The following is a 19,934-nucleotide window of genomic DNA, read 5'->3' on the forward strand; positions in this document are numbered from 1 at the left end:
CTCCCTCCACTGCGCTGGAGCATGTTAACCGCCCCCTCCCCCAATAGCCCCCTGCTCTGGGCCAGGGGAGGGGCACTTGAAGATTGGAGAGGCTCAGTATTGGGGTGGGAGAAATCTGCCCTTCTGGAGCCTGCATGTCACTGCCCCCTCCTGGTATCCCCACACCAGTGTGAGTCTATCCAGCCACGTCTGGTTCCTTCCCCCGCTTTCTGGGGCTCTCAGGTCACCATGCACCATGCACCCCAGCCACCACAGCCCTCTGGTGCCCTCCTGTCACAGCGCCCCCCTTGGGCTGCGACCCTCTGGGCTCTGGCAGAGGAGCTGGATGCGGGGCTGAGTGGGAGAGGTTGGGAGGTGCAGGAGAGGGACGCCTGCCCCAGAGCTCGCTCGCCCTCTTGGAGCGCGGCCGAACGCCTGCTCCATCCTCTTGGCTGTCCTGCTCAGCGACCAGACGAGGGGTCCCTGTGGCACTGGCTGGGGGAGTCAACGTGACCGCTGTGGGGTTCTTATGGTGCCCATCACCATGGCATCCAGACGTGAGTCACTGCGGGGCAAGACCGGCCCTCCGGGTGGGTGCCGTGGTCAGGGAGGTGCTGTGGTTAAGAGGCAAGAAGCAGGGTGGGCCTGGAGTGCGAGGTCATGGAAGGGAGTTGGGGGCAATGGGGGGGGGTAGACGCAGGGTGGGCTCGGGGGAGAAGGGGAGCCTTGGAAGGCATCTACGAACAGGGGTGCCAAAATGCAGGTTTGCCCAGGGTGCTGTTTCCCCTAAGGATGGCCCTGCGCGTGGCCAGCGCCAGGCGGGAGCTCCCCACATGCGAGAGGCTCAGGCGTGTAGCTAACCAGTGCAGTGCAGCTGGCTCGACGGCTGGGGACGCATGTGCTGCTCCAGAGGGGTGCTGCTCGGCGGGGGCGTGAAGCTTGGCCCTGCACAGGAAGTTCCTGATGGCTTTGCCTGTCTGAGGTTCCTGAGTGGCATTGTGGGACTCATGTGCCTAATCCTTGCCCCCCGCACCAGCTCTTACAGCTTATCAAAGGCCTGGGCTATTTCTTCATGGTGCTGCAAGGCCTGGTTGGTCGCCCTGGCAAGGTCACCGGTATTCATGTGGGCTGGGCTGGACAGGTCGGTGGTGACAGGAGCTTCTGCTTTGTTTTCTGCAATGAAGATGGGAACCTTTGCTCCCAAGGTGAGTGTGGACACTCAGGTGTTTGTGGTTCCCCCTGTGGTTCTGAGAGACCCACCTCAGCCTCTGCTTCCCTGGCGCAGGAACCTTTCCCCGGAGAGGAGCCAGCAGCTCAGGACGATACGCTGGGGAGCTGCAGATGGACAGCTCTGTGCCAGGTGCTTTGGGGGAGATCCGCGCTGATGGGTGAATGGTGGACAGGGAGCGATTTTCTGGAATGTGTGGAACAGGCAAAGAAGATGCCACCATGTAACACCCCGAAACAGTAAAGGAAATAGGGGCGTGAAGGTGCAGTGAATCTACCAAGGTGGAAGGGCAGGAAATGAATGTGCTGTAAGCAAAGAAATGACTGAAATATGTTGCAGTTTTGATTTTATTAGGAATTGATGCTTGGGGAATGTTACATATTGACGGAAATATTGCAGACTGACTTTTTTTAGTAGAGTTGGACATTTGAAAAAATAACACCAATTGATTAAAAAAAGTTAACAAATAACATACTGCAGCAAGAGCCAGATTAACTCTCCTGTGGGCTATTAGATTTTGTGGGGCTCCTGGAGGCTTGGCGTACAAGAGTGGCCTCAGGGCCGGGGCAGGGGATTGGGGTGTGGGAGGGGGTGCAGCTCCAGCTGGTGGGGTGGGCTCCGGGGTGGGGCCAGGCATGGGACAGGGGGTTGAGGTTCAGCAGGAGATTTGGGGTGTGGTATCTGGGAAGGAGTTTGGGTGCAAGGGGGCTGTGGGCTGGAATGGGGGTTGGGGTGCAGGTTGGGGCTCTGGGCTCAGGTTGGGGTGCAGGAGGGGGTGCGGGGTGCAAGCTCTGGCTGGGAAGTGCTTACAGCTCTTGGTCAGCAGCACAGCAGGGCTAAGACAGGATCCCTGTCTGCACCGGCTCCGTACTTTTCTGCTCCATGACGTGGTTAGCTAATGGGAGCTGCGGAGCCAGTGCTGGGGACGGGGCCAGCATGCAGATATTCCTGAATGTCCCTCGCCTGGAGGCTGCAGGGGCACACTGGCGGGCCAGTTGAAAAGATGCAGTGGGCCCCAGGCCCTGGGCTGCAGCCCCTAAACCCTCTGCATTAATCCAGCCCTGAGTGCAAATGTAGGGCCAATGAAGCGGAGGTTGAACATAGTCAAAGTGCTGAATGAACCTCTGTTTGTGCCAATGGGCTCCCACTCTCATGAAAGCTGGGTGCTAGGAGCTGGGCATAGAGTCATAGAGCTTAAGGCCAGAAGGGACCATCCGCTCACCCTTTGCTTTTTCTGGGGGTGGAATAGTGGGGGCAAAGCCCTGCTACTCGGGAGGGGGTGGTGTCAATGGAGACTGCACTATCCTGTGTTCTCCCCTGGGTGCAGGACATGGCTCGATTGGGCGGCTGGTCATGATTTTGGCAACAGAATGTTCTCCCTCACAGCTGTTTGCATCTGCACCAGATGCATCATCTCACTTTCCTGGGCCAGGCGCTCCCTTTCCATCTCTTTCTGTTCACTTATGAGACTTTCACATCACTTCTGGAAACCTCTTCTCCTCACTTCTGCCTACAGGATCCTCTGCTGGGAGGAAACCACAATTTCAGCTATTAGTACCTGCTGGTAAATAGTAATACCTTTAGTTCTTTCTGTATATTTGATTCATTTATAGATATATGTTAATTATTCTATAGAATCTTTATCTTCAACACTGGTCTTGACCAACCAGTAACCCTAGTCAGGAATGTATTCATTCTGCTGTATTTAATAACTCTAGGCCGCCTTCATGTCTGTAAAACTCTAGATATTCTTGATAACCATCTCCTTAACATATATATATAAAATGTGAACATAAGCATGTGTAGACAAGGGAAACTATAGGTTATAGAAGATGTTTTCTGTTCAGGAAATCAACATGGAAGCATGATTGTGGAGTAAGAAAGACTGAGAGCTATTAACTTCAAGAATTGTTAGTCCTCTCAGCTGTAAATAATCATGCCTTCACATAGGAGTCACGTAAACTGAGACTGTTTAAAAATGCCATCACAACATATGTTTCTGGGAGAATATTCTTGGCAACTAGGTTTCCTTTGTCTGAAACCCTGTATAATGATAGTGATATGAAAACTCCGGGAGAATGAAAACTGTGTGTCAGGACAGACACATATCCGACTCTTAGTCTGACAACAAAGGGTGGTAATGTATCTGTTTATTTCTATATTCTGTATAGTGGTATGGTAATCTCTGATTAATAATCTCAGTTTAAATCATTTCAGTTGAGCCTGTTATTTTGATAATCTCAAATCGTTAACTCAGACATGCAACACGTCTTTTCTCATCTTCTTTCCGTTCCCTTCAAGATTTGTCAGGCATTCAGTGGCTGATAATGCCTCTCTATGCATGGACTGTTCATTGCAGGAGCTAGGAGAACTCAGAGCTAACAGAAATAGTTCTTGTCCCAGCACTCATCTCCATGGCAACCATGATAACATGTTGCTTTGGTTTCATTTTTTAAATCATAGAATATCAGGGTTGGAAGGGACCTCAGGAGGTCATCTAGTCCAACCCCCTGCTCAAAGCAGGACCAATCCCCAATTAAATCATCCCAGCCAGGGCTTTGTCAAGCCTTCTCCCATCTGCTTTTCCAGATTGGGCTGCTCTTGGAGATGGAAGGACATTTTCTACCTTACTTCACCCTTGAATAGGATGCCTGTACAACGGCTGGGAGGGGGTGGGGGGGGGGGAAAGCAAGGGATAAGTTAATATTTGCAGGTACACTTCTGCAGCCTGTTCTTATATTGGAGGATTTTACCTTGAGGTGTGTTCCAGAGAGGCAGCGAAGGGTCTTGTTCAAAAAGGCAATGGGTAAACCAGGAAGATCTGTAGCATTGCTATTTAGTAAGATGGTGCCTCCAGAGCTGGTGCAGGAGTGGAGGGGAAACACCCACTGTCCTGCCAGCCCTTGTAGTGTGCGTCGTGCCAAAATACAGTACTGTCCGCCCCTTAGAGAAGAGAATTTAACACCCAAAGCACAAACAGCAGCGCAAAATTAATGGATTTTTGCAATATTTGGTCTGAACCCAAGAGGTTAACGATGTAGCCACAAATGCCTTATCTCTATGCATCATGAAACATCTCTGTAGCCTCCCCTCGGCTATTTGCCTCCCATTAGAGTGATTGCTTGAAGCTGTAAAGGGAGCTAAAGGCTCAGGGCATAGATCACCCTGTGAGCCAAAGAACTTTCTCTGTTGCTTTTCCTCTTTCCCTATCTGCTGTTACGATAAACATGCCAGTTACGCTATGTGTTGGATGTTTAACCAGCAAGGTGCTGCCCCCTTGCCCAGCAGAAGGATGTCTGTTGTTCATGGGAGACGGCAGATCTGTGTCCAACTTTCTTCTTTGTCAAGCTGATCCAGCTAATTCCTCCATTCAGTCCAGCAACACTGAACACAGTTAATGGCAGCTGGAGGCCCTGCAGATCTTTGTGGACTTGAAATCTATGGCACGCCATCTCTTAGTCCCACCGTGTGTCTGTGTATTATGGCACCCAGTGGCTATTGCCAGACAGGAGATGGACAAAGGTGACGGGCAGTAACTTGTGACAGGCAGACTCCGCTCTGTGAGAATTTGCTATCTGAAGTCCAGGAGATGGGGACGGGTGGGTGGGATGTAGCAAATGCTGACAGCATAGCAAACGGGAGGATCTAGGTGCCAGAGTCTGCTACTGGTAGCAAATGGTGCCAGGGAGCAGTCTTGGGACGAGCCTCGTAGGAGCCCATCCCTAGTGCTGCTCAGCAGATCAGAGATTGAACTTCCTGGGTCAGACGCCACCCCTGCTGCCTTTATTGCCCTGGTTTTCAACCTATTTGTCATTGTGAGCTGTATACAGTATTACCTGTATGGCCCGGGGATGTCACATGGGTCGCCGTCGTGTGTAGACTGGGCCACAAGCAGCCCACAGGCTGCAGGTTGAGAACTTGTGATCCAGGAACCGGGCTGAGCTGCTGCTGCTCCCCAGTGGGGTGTGTGCGGGGGGCACCCTTCCCTAGCTCTCCTCTGTGCCCAGCTGGGGGGGAGGGGGACGTTCTCCGGGTGGGGGCTGGAACCAGCCCCTTGGGTAGCCCCAGGCTCTGCCAACACCAGCTCCTGAGCTGCAGACTCCAGGTGAGGGGAGAGACGTTTGGGAAAGAGCTGGGGCTGGGCAGGAAAGTGACTCTGCACCAATGGCCCCTCCTCACCTCAGCTCCGCTCCCAGGCAGGGGTCTGCCAGTCCCAAAGCTGCTGCCCTGCCAGACACCCCCAGGCTCTTACCCAACCCTCCTTCCTGGACAGGAGAGTGACTGCTGCGCCAGATTTTTAATCAGGGATGTGGGGAACCCAGGATCTCTGCAGCGTGACAAGGTGAAGGAGAGAGGATGTGGGAGGGATGGCCCTGAGTTGGGGAGCTGTGGGGTTATGGGAGAGCCAGGAAGTAACAAAGGAGGTGATGTCATCATCATGAAGAGATCGGATTATGAACAGGAGGCCACTAGACAACTCTCCCAACAACACATTTTACAGGCCACTATCCTCTGATCCAGTACCAAAAGAAACTACACCATCTGCTCAAGAAACTCCCTAAAGATACATAGGAACAAATCCGCACAGACACACCCCTAGAGCTCAGACCATCTGCTTCCCAAGATCCATAAACCTGGGAATACTGGATGCCCCATCATCTCAGGCATTGGCACCCTGACAGCAGGATTGTCTGGCTATGTATGTCTGTCCCTCCTCAGGCCCTACGCTACCAGCACTCCTCGCTATCTTCGAGACACCACTGACTTCTTGAGGAAACTACAATCCATCAGTGATCTTCCTGAAAACACCATCCTGGCCACTATGGATGCAGAAGCCCTCTACACCAACATTCCACACAAAGATGGACTACAAGCCGCCAGGAACAGTATCCCCGATAATGTCACGGCAAACCTGGTGGCTGAACTTTGTGACTTTGTCCTCACTCATAACCATTTCAGATTTGGGGATGATTTATACCTTCAAGTCAGTGGCACTGCTATGGATACCTGCATGGCGCCACAGGATGCCAACATTTTTATGGCTGACTTAGAACAACATTTCCTCAGCTCTTGTACCCACGTGCCCTCCTCTACTTGCACTACATTGATGACATCATCATATGGACCCACGGGAAGGAGGCCCTTGAAGAATTCCACCGGGACTTCAACAATTTCCATCCCACCATTAACCTCAGCCTGGACCAGTCCACCCAAGAGATCCACTTCCTGGACACAACCAGGCAAATAAGTGATGGACACATAAACACCACTCTTCACCAGAAACCTACTGACTGCTACACTTACCTACGTGCCTCCAGCTTTCATCGAGAACACACCACACGATCCATTGTCTAAAATGAAACCCTAAGATACAACCATATTTGCTCCATTCCCTCAGACAGGGACAGACACCTTCAGGATCTCTATCAAGCATTCTTAAAACTACAATACCCACCTGGGGAAGTGAAGAAACAGATTGACAGAGCCAGACAGGTACACAGAAGTCACCTATTACGGGACAGGCCCTACAAGGAAAATAAGAGAATGCCACTGGCCATCACCTATAGCCCCCAGCTAAAACCTCTCCAGTGCATCATCAAGGATCTACAACCTATCCTGGAAGATGATCCCTCACTCTCAAAAACCTTGGGAGACAGGCCAGTCCTCGCTTACAGACAGCCCCCCAACCTGAGACAAATACTCACCAGCAACTACAACCACACCACAGAAACACTAATCCAGGAACCATTCCCTGCAACAAACCCTGTTGCCAGCTCTGTCTGCATATCTACTCAAGTGACATCATCACAGGACCTAATCACATCAGCCACACCATCAGGGGCTCATTCACCTGCACATCCACTAATGTCATATATGTCATCGTGTGCCAGCAATGCCCCTCTGCTATGTACATTGGCCAGACCGGACAGTCTCTATGCAAATGAATAAATGGAGACAAATCTGACATCAAGAATGGGAACATTCACAAACCAGTGGGAGAGCACGTCAACCTCCCTGGGGCCGGATGCGTTGCATCCGAGAGTACTAAAGGAGTTGGCGGATGTGATTACAGAGCCATTGGCAGTTATCTTTGAAAACTCATGGCGATCGGGGGAAATCCCGGACGACTGGAAAAAGGCTAATGTAGCACCCATCTTTAAAAAAGGGAAGAAGGAGGATCCTGGGAACTACAGGCCAGTCAGCCTCACCTCAGTCCCTGGAAAAATCATGGAGCAGGTCCTCAAGGAATCAATTCTGAAGCACTTAGAGGAGAGGAAAGTGATCAGAAACAGTCAGCGTGGATTCACCAAGGGCAAGTCATGCCTGACTAATCTAATTGCCTTCTATGATGCGATAACTGGCTGTGTGGATGAGGGGAAAGCAGTGGACGTGTTTTTCCTTGACTTTAGCAAAGCTTTTGACATGGTCTCCCACAGTATTCTTGCCAGCAAGTTAAAGAAGTATGGGCTGGATGAATGGACTATAAGGTGGATAGGAAGTTGGCTAGATTGTCGGGCTCAACGGGTAGTGATCAATGACTCCATGTCTAGTTGGCAGCCGGTATCAAGTGGAGTGCCCCAAGGGTCGGTCCTGGGGCCGGTTTTGTTCTATATCTTCATAAATGATCTGGAGGATGGTGTGGATTGCACTCTCAGCAAGTTTGTGGATGACACTAAACTGGGAGGAGAGGTAGATATGCTGGAGGGTAGGGATAGGATACAGAGGGACCGAGACAAATTGGAGGATTGGGCTCAAAGAAATCTGATGAGGTTCAACAAGGACAAGTGCAGAGTCCTGCACTTAGGATGGAAGAATCCCATGCACCGCTACAGACTAGGGACCGAATGGCTCGGCAGCAGTTCTGCAGAAAAGGACGTAGGGGTTACAGTGGATGAGAAGCTGGATATGAGTCAGCAGTGTGCCCTTGTTGCCAAGAAGGCCAATGGCATTTTGGGATGTATAAGTAGGGGTATTGCCAGCAGATCAGGGGACGTGATCATTTCCCTCTATTCGACACTGGTGAGGCCTCATCTGGAGTACTGTGTCCCACACTACAAGAAGGATGTGGAAAAATTGGAGAGAGTCCAGCGGAGGGCAAAAAAAATGATTAGGGGACTGGAACACATGACTTATGAGGAGAGGCTGAGGGAACTGGGGATGTTTAGTCTACGGAAGAGAAGAATGACGGGGGATCTGATAGCTGCTTTCAGCTACCTGAAAGGGGGTTCCAAAGAGGATGGATCTAGACTGTTCTGAGTGGTAGCAGATGACAGAACGAGGAGTAATGGTCTCAAGTTGCAGTGGGGGAGATTTAGGTTGGATATTAGGAAAAACTTTTTCACTAGGAGGGTGGTGAAACACTGGACTGCGTTACCTAGGGAGGCGGTGGAATCTCCTTCCTTAGAAGTTTTTAAGGTCAGGCTTGACAAAGCCCTGGCTGGGATGATTTAATTGGGGATTGGTCCTGCTTTGAGCAGGGGGTTGGACTAGATGACCTACTGAGGTCCCTTCCAACCCTGATATTCTATGATTCTATGACACAGTGACAAACTTGAAAGTTGCCATACTTAAAAAAAACCCTTCAAAACCAGACTTCTGTGTGAAACTGCTGAACTGGAATACATTGGCAAGTTTGACTGTATCATACTCAGCCTGAATAAAGACTGGGAATGGCTCGTTCACTGCAAAAGATGTTCTCCCTCTTCTGGTATTCACAACTCCTCATCAACAGTTAGTAATGGGCCACATCCCCCCTGATTGTACTGACCTCATTAGCACTGGTCCTCTGCATAGTAATGCTTCACACCCATTTCTGTGAGCATATATTTATTCACCCGCCAAACACCAGCTTGCACTTCTGCATCCAAAGAAGTGGGCTGAAGCCCATGAAAGCTTATGCTGTAATAAATGTGTTAGTCTTTAAGGTGCCACAAGAATCCTCGTTGTTTTTCCAGGAAGTAAAGTTATTATTTATATTATATATCTAATATTATATCATTAATATATAGAATCATAGAATCATAGCACTGGAAGGAACCTCGAGAGGTCATCGAGTCCAGCCCCCTGCACTCATGGCAGGTCCAGCACCATCTATAACATCCCTGACAGGCGTTTGTCTAACCTGCTCTTAAAAATCTCCAATGATGGAGATTCCACAACCTCCCTAGGCAATTTATTCCAGTGCTTAACCACCCTGACAGTTAGGGAGTTTTTCCTAATGTCCAACCTAAACCGCCCTTGCTACAATTTAAGCCCCTTGCTTCTTGTCCTAACATCAGAGGTTAAGGAGAATAATTTTTCTCCCTCCTCCTTGTAACAACCTTTTAAGTACTTGAAAACTGTTATCATGTCCCCTCTCAGTCTTCTCTTTTTCAGACTAAACAAACCCAGTTCTTTCAATCTTCCCTCATAGCTCATGTTTTCTAGACCTTTAATAATTTTTGTCACTGTTCTCTGGACCATTTCCAATTTGTCCACATCTTTCCTGAAATGTGGTGCCCAGAACTGGACACTATGCTCCAGTTGAGGCCTAATCCACACAGAGTAGAGCGGAAGAATTACTTCCCATGTCTTGCTTATGACACTCCAGCTAATACATCCCAGAACGATGTTTACTTTTTGTTGCAACAGTGTCACACTGCTGACTCATATTTAGCTTGTGGTCCACTATGACTCCTAGATCCCTTTCCGCAGCATTCCTTCCTAGGCAGTCATTTCCCATTCTGTATGTGTGTGGCTGATTGTTCCTTCCTAAGTGGAGTACTTTGCATTTGTCCTTATTGAATTTCATCTTATTTACCTCAGACCATTTCTCCAGTTAGTCCAGATCATTTTAAATTTTCATCCTAGCCTCCAAATCATATAAATGATTAATATCACAGAATAAATGCCAACAGCCAGTGTTCCATACTGGGGATATGTGCTAATGTAAACCAGATTGATTGTGTAATGTTACACTCCATATTCTTTATGGAAATATGCTTATGATATGGATATGGCAGAAATGAGATGTACTTTATGCAGGATGGCTCATGGAAGATATAATTGAAAAGGTTACGATTTGTTGAATGTGATTATCCAATTTATGTGACTATATCATTTCTGTATCTGAAGTTAGAAATATTGACCATGTATCTGTATTTCAAATGGGTTACTTTGGGTGTCACTCACAACTAGACCTGCAGGTACAACAGTGACAAGCCAGACAGAAGATGGCCCATTCGCAAAGACAGTGGACTGTGAAAGGGCTTAGTCTTCCTGTGGATGCTCCAGACAGCTTGAGAGTAATGGCTGCCACAGTCCTGCAGAGACCTGGGTCTGAGTCATCTGATACTGGACCCTCCCCCCTTTCGAATGCCAGTGTTTTTCCACTGGAAGACAAAAGGTTCCCACTATACACAAGAGCTATATAAGGTAGGGGAGTGACATCCTTGTGGTTTTCCTCTGCCTCCCCACCCAAAGAGACACTGAAAAGCACCTCGAAGCAAGAACTGAACTGGGGAAAGAAGGGTTGACCCCAGGCTGGAAGGGCATCTAGCTTGTGAGCAATAATACCGGAAATCTCAGGCTGCAGACAGATGTCACTGGCTTTCAAGACTTTGTATAATCTGCCTGTGACAATATTTACGGTGAAAAAATATTATTTGTAGCCAGTTTCTTTAGTGAATCAAGCTTAGTTAGTAACGTATTTTGTTTTATTTGCTTAGTAATCTGCTTTGTTCTGTTTGCTATCTCTTTAGCCACCAAAATTCTGCCTTTTATAGTTAATGCAATTTATTTTGTTTATTATTAAACGCAGTTTATGTAATTTCTAACTTGGGGGGGGGGCCAAGAAATCGTCCACATCTCTCTTCACATTAAGGAATAGGGCGACATTTTATGAGCTCGTGCTGTACAGATATTTCTGTACAGTGCAAGAAAATATTATTTTGGGTTTATCCCCCAGCAGAGGTGTGCAGGTGAGTGCTGGGTGAATCCTCTCACACGGAGCTGACTTTAGTCTGTGGCTGCAGTGGGGTGTGGCCCTACCTGTGTGTGTGTGCTGCAAGAGACCGGAGAGCCGAATTCAGCAAAACAGGGAGACGGAATCTAGGTTGGTGGAACAGGAGGCACTTAGTGAAACCCCCAGTACGTGGGGGGCGTCCAACCCATCACAGATTGATTGTAGACAGATGTTTGAAAAACCTGTGAGATAGCAAAATAATTGTATTTTCTGAGATCAATGCAAAGGAGTCATGAAATCTTTAATTTTTATAGAAGTTTATTGATTTTGCAGAACAAGCAGAACTAACATTGTCAGAATGAAGAACACTAGAATGAAGTAATAGAAGAGTAAAGCAGGTGCTACATAGCAAAACCAAAACTTATTAACATAGCATTACCATTTGTAGCATATAGCATAGTGTTAACAAACATATGCTACCCCTGAGGGGATTCTGTGCCCCCCAAAATAAAAATTCAGTGCACGATATTGTAAAATTCTGCATCTTTCATTTGTCAAAGCAGCACAATATAATCATACCATTTTTCAGTTGTTTTGGTAATTTATTTCAAAATAGCTGTCAACAATACAGACAACAAAACAGATTCAGGAAATGGGTTTTGATAAATAGATTGCTTACCAGGCACATCTCTAGGGCTCCACAGGGCAGATGGCAATATTAATATATTTCCATATATGTCAAGCACAGAAGGATATGTTTACCCAGCAAAGAAAACCCTGTGGCTGTGTGGTGCTTAGATGTTGCTTGTAATTATTAGAATTTGGAGCTCTGGCTGTTGGGATTCTGAAAGGACAGGAAACAGGAAGGAGAGGGGAGGAGTTGAGAGGCTGGAAGAAAGCTACCGAGGGTGCAGCAGCAGCTTGGTAAAGAGGTTTCCACTTTGAAAATTAAGTCCTGTTGAAGCTTGTTCGTACCTTGCCTGGTTTATACAACATTTTGGCAACGAGGATGGATCTTCTGCCTCTGAACCCACCTGCAGCCTTTCTGCAATGCTCAGGTGAGCCTCCAATTTATTTTACTACCTGGATCCATAGGTTTGAGATTTACCTGCTTGCAATCAGTGCTACAGAGATTTCTGAAGTAAGAAAGCTTGCTCTGCTAATCCACTGCCTTGGAGCAGAAGGGCAGTGTATATTTTACCCTTTTCCTCTTGCAGATGATAAATATGAGACTACACTCACTGCATTAAAGAATTTTTTTGTGCCAAAAGTGAAAGTAGTAGCTAATCACTACAGATTTCACCAGCATGAGCAGAAACCAGGAGAAACGAGAATGCAGTATATTGCTTCCCTGGGGCGTCTGATTGTAATTTCTGACTTTAGGGATATGGCAGATGGGATAATTAGAGACCAGCTCATTGAGAAAACAACCATGCTTCATGTAAGAGAACGCTTACTTCTAGAACCACAACTGACACTAGAAAAAGCAATAACCATTGCTACTCAGATTGAGTCAGCTACAGCTGAAGCCAAAATAATGAGCATGGATACAGGAGGCACAGTCCAGGCTGTGACTCCTTTGCAGAAAAGTTCAGTACCATCACAGACACACAATTGCAAAGAGGAAAACTAATGAAAAACCAATGAATCAACAAATTCAAAATAGAGTAAAAGCATGTTTTCGCTGTGAATCCCCAAAACACCTTGCAAGCTACACAGGATGTCTGGCAAAAGTAGCTCAGTGCAATCATTGCAAAAAGATTGGACATTTTGCTAAAGTATGTCACAGTAGCCAGTTCAATCAACAGGTGCATACAGTTACAATACCAGATGTTACTGTGCTGAGCGTGGACAAAATCACTACTGCGCATATTCCAGAACAGATCAAGTGCACTGTAAATGTTTCCGCCATACCCTCAGACAAATCACACTCTATTCAGCTAATGTTGGACACTGGCTCAGCAGTATCTATACTGCCTGATTCCATCTATCTGCATTACTTTAAAGATGTGCCTCTGACTGAACCCAAACTTCACTTGGTGTGCTATTTGAAAAACTATGTTCCAGTACATGGCTGCCTGCCAGTAATAGTTACTTTTGGTCATTGCTGTGTAACTGCAGAGTTCTACATTCTCCACAAAGGCCCTCCTATCCTTGGCAGAGATTTATTGGCTGCTTTAAATCTCAGGGTAGTTAATGGATGAATTGATCTTCCTCAGCAAAGCACTCTTGCGGCACACACACCAGTTTCAGCTGGGACCCAGCACCAGGTTGAGGAGAAACTCAGCTGTGCTTATGGGTTTCTGCATAAAGTTAAAATGCGCAATAATGTGATGCCTGTACAACAGAAGTTACAGCACTTACCATTTTCAGTCAGGGAAGCTGTTTCAGAGGAACTTAGAAAACTTGTTCAAAAGGACATTATTGAAGAGATCAACTCCTCATAATGGGTTTCACCTGTCGTAGTGACGCAGAAGAAGGGTGGAGGCATTTGCCTTTGTGTGGACTTAAGGGAGCCAAATAAAGCTATTGTAATTAACAGCCATCCTCTTCCTCACATAGAAGAAGTATTTGCAGAACTCCGTGGAGCAAAGATGTTTTCTACTCTTGATTTGCAGAGCATATACCACCAGGTTATGTTGCATGAAGATAGCACAGACCTCACAGCGTTTATTACACATGAGGGACTATTTCGTTTTAAACGTGTTCCATACAGTCTCTCATCTGCCCCAAGTGCCTTTCAAAAAATGATGTCATTGATTCTGAAGAATCAACATGGAGTTCAGTGCTATCTGGATGACATTATCGTGTTTGGAAATACTTCTGAGGAGCAGGACAATAACCTGCAGTCTGTACTAAACTGTATCAGCAAAGCAGGCCTCCAGATCAATAGGTCCAAATGCAAATTTAGACAAACTGAACTCTCCTTTCTGGGGCATTCAATTTCACAGGCTGGACTAAAACATGATCCAGATCATATCCTGGCAATTTCAAATGCTCCTCCTCCAACAGATTTGCAAACCTTACGTTCCTTCTTGGGTCTTACCTCCTGGTATACAAAATTAGTTCCCAGTTATGCTTCTGTCATTGAACCGTTAGGGGAATTACTATGGAGAAGTTCAACCTTAGTGTGGACAACGGATGCACAAGCTGGTTTCGAAATGGTGAAAGACTTGATTGTACATAGTCCAGTACTTGCACTATTCAGTCCTGTATTACCCACAATTGTAACTGCAGATGCTTCTGATTATGGACTTGGGGCTATTCTCACACAATTGCATGAAGACAACACAGAGAGGACTGTTGCATTTGCTTCAAGGACACTAAGTAATGGTGAGAGAAATATTCTACAATTGAAAAAGAAGTACTTGCTTGTGTCTGGGCTACTGAAAAATGGAGAACTTACCTGTGGGGCCGCACGTTCAAGTTGCGCACAGACCGCAGCCCTTTGACGACGTTGCTCACCACGAAAGGATTGGGAAGAGCAGGATACTGTACTGCTCGATGGTCTGCAGGACTACTCTCTTTCAATTAGGAACTGGAATATAAGCCTGGAAACCAAAATGTGGTTGCTGATTGCCTTTCTCGCCTGCCTTTGCCTTCACCAGATGGTCCACCGGAGGATGAGGATGTCGTGGTTGCGCTTATTACAAGCGCTCTCACTGCAGTTACAAGAGAACAATTTCAAGCTGCTTGTTCAGCGTGTCCAATTCAACAAAAAACTACGGGAATTTCTGACAAAGAGATGGCCCAGTCACCCTAAAAACCTTGACCCAGTTTTGCTGCCTTATTTTAAAGTTTGGGATGAACTTTCTTTGTTTGATGGCTGTGTGCTACTTGGTACACACCGGCTCCCTGTGCCAGAAGAATTACAGTCAAAACTCATACACTTGGCACACAATACTCATCCAGGAAGTGTCCGAACCAAACAACGACTACGGGATCTGTATTGGAGGCCAGGGATGGACTCTCAAACTGAAGCACTCATAAAATCCTGTGTCACTTGCCAAATGTATGATAAGACAGCAGTGACATGTACCCCTCCATTATAGCCTGTTCCTCTTCCTGCATCTGCATCGGAAAAAGTGGCGATTGATAGTGTAGGTCCCTTTGATACTGCTCCAATTGACTGCCATTATGCCATCACTTTAATAGACTATTTCAGGAAATGGCCTGAGGTAGTGTTTACATCGCAAATCTCTTCTGCTACAGTAATTAAGTTCCTCTCTTCAGTTTTTAGCAGGGAAGGTAACCCCAAGAACTGGTTTCAGATAATGGTAGTCAATTTACTTCCATGGAGTTTGAAACTTTTCTAGCAGAGAGGAACATTTTACACAGAAGGTCATCCCTATATTACCCTCAAGCCAATGGGGAAATTGAACGGTTTAACAGAAGTTTGAAAGAGAGTTTGCAAACGGCTAAACTAGAAGGGTGATTGCGGATTCCCTTCACTATTGATTTTCTTGCAAGCATAGCAGGCTACATGACATACCACCACGCAAAGATCACCGGCAGAGTTACTGCATGGGAAACAGATGAATACTAAACTGAACATTGCCGGATTGTTAAAGGCACGACCAGATGCCCCAAACGAGGAAGATGTGAGAAAAACAGTTGAACAGAACCAAACGAAGTCTAAGGCTTTCATAGACAAGCGGCAGGGTGCTAAGGAACCAAAGTTTGAGTGTGGTTCCTTTGTTAGAATACGAAACCCTGGAATTTTACGCAAAGGGGACCATAAATTCACAGCTCCTCTTAAAATCATGGAGAAGAAGGGACCTTGCACCTATCGACTTTCTGATGGGCGGGTATGGAATGCTTCTTCTCTGGCACCTGCCTATGCACCAAGAGGAGATTATGCCAACACCCAGTCTGCATGGGATGACTTCACCGTAGTACCAACAGAACAAGACATTGCACTGCACCCGGGGCTTGACGGACGGCCTGTCAGACCCAGACGACCACCTGTCTGGACGAGAGACTAGGTTATGTAGTATCTCCAGCGTTTTCAGTGTCATATTTCTGCCAACAGTATAGTGTCTTGTTTCATACTTGTTCCTGTGGTTAGAACAATAATGTTTATTTTAATTGGGAGAGTTTCTTAACAGAGGAGGGAATGTGGTGTTCAGACGTTGCTTGTGATTATTAGAATTGGGAGCACTGGCCGTTGGGAGTCTGAAAGGACAGGAAACAGGAAGGAGAGGGGAGAAGTTGCAAGGCTGGGAGAGAGCTACAGAGGGTGCAGCAGCAGCTTGGTAAAGAGGTTTCCACTTTGAAAATAAAGTCCAGTTGAAGCTTGTTCGTACCTTGCCTGGTTGATACAACAGGCTGGCCCATGCCAGCTGAGTTGACTTAGGCTTCTGGGGCTTGAGCTATGGGGCTGTTTCATTGCTGTGCAGACTTCTGGGCTCAGACTAGAGCCAGAGCTCTGAGACCCTCGCACCCTGTAAGGTCCTAGAGCCCGGGCTCCAGCCCCTATCCAGCAATCTGCACAGCAGTGAAACAGCACAAGGGCCAGGCCTGCCACAGAATCCCCTTTGGACCCTGCCTGCCCCTCCAATGCACAGCTATAGACTAGGGACCGAACGGCTAGGCAGCAGTTCTGCGGAAAAGGACCTAGGGGTGACAGTGGACGAGAAGCTGGATATGAGTCAGCAATGTGCCCTTGTTGCCAAGAAGGCCAATGGCATTTTGGGATGTATAAGTAGGGGCATAGCCAGCAGATCGAGGGACGTGATCATTCCCCTCTATTCGACATTGGTGAGGCCTCATCTGGAGTACTGTGTCCAGTTTTGGGCCCCACACTACAGGAAGGATGTGGATAAATTGGAGAGAGTCCAGCTAAGGGCAACAAAAATGATTAGGGGTCTGGAACACATGACTTATGAGGAGAGGCTGAGGGAACTGGGATTGTTTAGTCTGCAGAAGAGAAGAATGAGGGGGGATTTGATAGCTGCTTTCAACTACCTGAGAGGTGGTTCCAGAGAGGCTGGTTCTAGACTATTCTCAGTGGTAGAAGAGGACAGGACAAGGAGTAATGGTCTCAAGTGGCAGTGGGGGAGGTTTAGGTTGGATATTAGGAAAAACTTTTTCACTAGGAGGGTGGTGAAACACTGGAATGCGTTACCTAGGGAGGCGGTGGAATCTCCTTCCTGAGAAGTTTTTAAGGTCAGGCTTGACAAAGCCCTGGCTGGGATGATTTAATTGGGGACTGGTCCTGCTTTGAGCAGGGGGTTGGACTAGATGAACTCCTGAGGTCCCTTCCAACCCTGATATTCTATGATTCTATGATTCTATGATTCCATGCTGGGTGCACCGAGATAGCAAATGAGAAGGACAGAGTCTCGCACACATGCCCAGTCCTGCCCCCCAATCCAGGTGCGGGCAGGCAGGCTCAGTCTGGCAGGATCCAAGTGGGGAGGGGCTTCAGATGGGGTGATGCAGATGTGCAGGGAGAAGGTTCTGTGTGGGGCACTGTGAGTGCAGTTGCCTCAGTGTGGGTGTGGGGGGCATCTGGGTGCAGGGGGAAGGGGACTCTGCAGGGAGGTCCGGGGAAGATGGTTGGGGCTTGGCAGGCATGTCTGGGTACGGGGGACTCAGCGGAGGGATCCGGGCACTGGGGGAGCTTGGCAGGGTGGTCCAGGTGCAGGGGGGTGGGTAGAACATTGCATCATGGGATACCTGCTCAGAATGCGGCAAAGTAATTTAACAACATCACAACACCAGAAGCACTGGTTCAGAAGGGAAGTTGTTTGCTTGTGCCCTGTCTCTGGACTCACACAGGTGTGGTAGAAAAACATAGACAGGAAAACCTGTCCTGTGCAGACAAGGCCTAAGATCAGAGTTTCTTTCCTATTCCCCTTTAGATGAAACCATCTGGATTCCCTCCATAGCCCAGGGACTGTAAGTACACTGTGAAGTTCCTTTCACTCGACATTACCACGAGTTCATAAAAGCAGACAGTTAACTGTCTAACAGACTCTCTAATTATCATTTTTGTTCCATTCTAGGTTGACCAGGTATTTTGAGATACCAGGGAATTAGATTCAATATCTTTTCTCTGTCATGACTCTGAAGTGAACATTTTGATATTTTTTCTGATAAGTGCCTTTATAAAAAAATGAAGTAGAAAGCTAATCAGAAAAGAAACATATTGTAGTTAATGCATCTGGATTCTAAATGTCTGCGGATTAATCCCCCAACCCTGCAGAGTAGGTACAAGAAATGTGGTCATGGATTTCACATTCTTAGTCCAGGGCTTTGTAGAGGAGACATGTATAATGAAGGAGAACTACAGACCCATGACAGTGGCAGTGTGTAACTCTAAAGAGAACAATCAGCACCTCAGTCATCTAGATAACCCGTCTAGATCTAGGAATGCATGGTACCTGTAGGGAATAAACAGCAGAGCCCTCCTAGGCTCTGTAATTTAAAAGAAACATGTCAAGAGACTTTCCTGAAGGTCCCGTCTCACCCCATGAAGGTCCATTTTCGCATTATTCTCCTCTGGAGATGAATGATTCTGAGAAACTCAGACCCATGTTATTCCTCCTCGTGCAAAGCAAGAAAATCACAAATAAACCATCATCCCCACTAAGCCTTGGTCAGGGCATTGCATTTCACACCTAGTGGACACCATTATTGCTCCTGAATGTATCCATTTTATTACATAATTTACTGTCAAGTATAAATGAAAAGTCACAGAGAATAAGATAATAAGGTTGTAGCTGAGTGGCAGCAAAAGTCTCTTCTGTTCTCTATTGGTGCTCATACCATGTTCCTCCCCACAGTGTCTGAGCACCTTTCAGTAGTGTGATAAGCAACCTTCTGTCCCATGTTTTTTGTTCTTTCATCCTTTCTGGGGGAGAAGCGTGTGCAGTGGAAGAGTTCTGCTATGTTTGTTGCGATAAGTGAGAGTGTTGATAAGTATTTATACTAGAGAAAGCAAAGTCCAAGCACTAGGAGTAAATGATGGTCAGGTTGGTGACAATCCTTAGTTCCTGGGGGAGTTCATTCCACCACCTGAGACCGGCCACAAAGACAGTTCTCTCTCCCGCACAAATAAACATTACACTTATTGTGACCTGTTTCATTGTGCTTGAGTAGCAATGAAAGTTGCTGTGTATGGTCTTCATCACAGAGCTTTAGGAAGTTTTTATATAACTTCGGCTGAGGCCATGGAGCACCCAGAAGACAAGGCCCAAGATTTTGAACACAATTTAATATTCGGTGGGCAGGCCATGTAGGGAGTGGAGGACAGGCGTGATATGTTCACAGGAGCTTGTGTTGCAGAGAAGATGCACTGCAGCATTCTGCACTAGCTGAAGGTCCCCCGGCACTGATGGTTTCATGGCCACGCAGATCACATTGCTGCAGCCCCGCTGAGGGGTGACAAAGCTGTAAGTAACTGAGGCCAGATTTTTGTCTGCCAGGAAGGAACAGCATCTCCTAGCCAAGGGGAGATGATAGAGACCATTACTTGTGGATGCTGCTATGTCAGGGCTTAGTGTTAGCAAGTGCTCCTCGACTATGGCCTGAACTGACAAATTGTGTTGATGGAGGAGCTGATCAGAGGACATTCAGAGCTTCTTGAAAAATCATAAACAAATCCCATCACAATGTGGGAATCTTATCTCAGCCTCTTGCCCTACACGACTCTGTTCCAGGAATGTGATTTATTCTCTGCCTTATAACCATTGCATATCCGCATTACATGGCCACTCCAGCCTGGCCTGATGCTCCGACGTTCATGGGAAATGGCAAAGATGATATTCACTTGGCGAA

The 19,934-nt window shown here is 47.2% G+C and overlaps 1 protein-coding gene across 5 annotated transcripts in view; it reads right to left on the reverse strand.

The window, feature by feature from the left end:
• Positions 1 to 19,934, reverse strand: part of LOC144265359 (class I histocompatibility antigen, F10 alpha chain-like) — a 594,986-nt gene that overhangs the window by 507,602 nt on the left and 67,450 nt on the right. Inside the window, exons 7-8 of one of the 5 annotated variants that reach the window (XR_013346263.1) lie at positions 14,557 to 14,812; positions 11,451 to 11,994 (exon numbers count right to left, since the gene is read on the reverse strand). The exons of 2 other annotated variants lie outside the window; for them this stretch is intronic. Coding sequence is in view for 1 of the 3 variants with exons in the window: in XM_077817983.1 (XP_077674109.1) it covers positions 14,682 to 14,812 (131 nt within the window). In the remaining 2 variants the exon portion in view is untranslated. Of the gene's footprint in view, positions 1 to 11,450; positions 14,813 to 19,934 lie in introns of those variants that run through there. 2 more of the 5 variants (XR_013346262.1, XM_077817983.1) reach the window with 2 other exon arrangements.

The sequence above is a fragment of the Eretmochelys imbricata genome, chromosome 5 (genome assembly GCF_965152235.1).
Source record: "Eretmochelys imbricata isolate rEreImb1 chromosome 5, rEreImb1.hap1, whole genome shotgun sequence".
NCBI classification, from domain to species: Eukaryota; Metazoa; Chordata; order Testudines; family Cheloniidae; genus Eretmochelys; species Eretmochelys imbricata.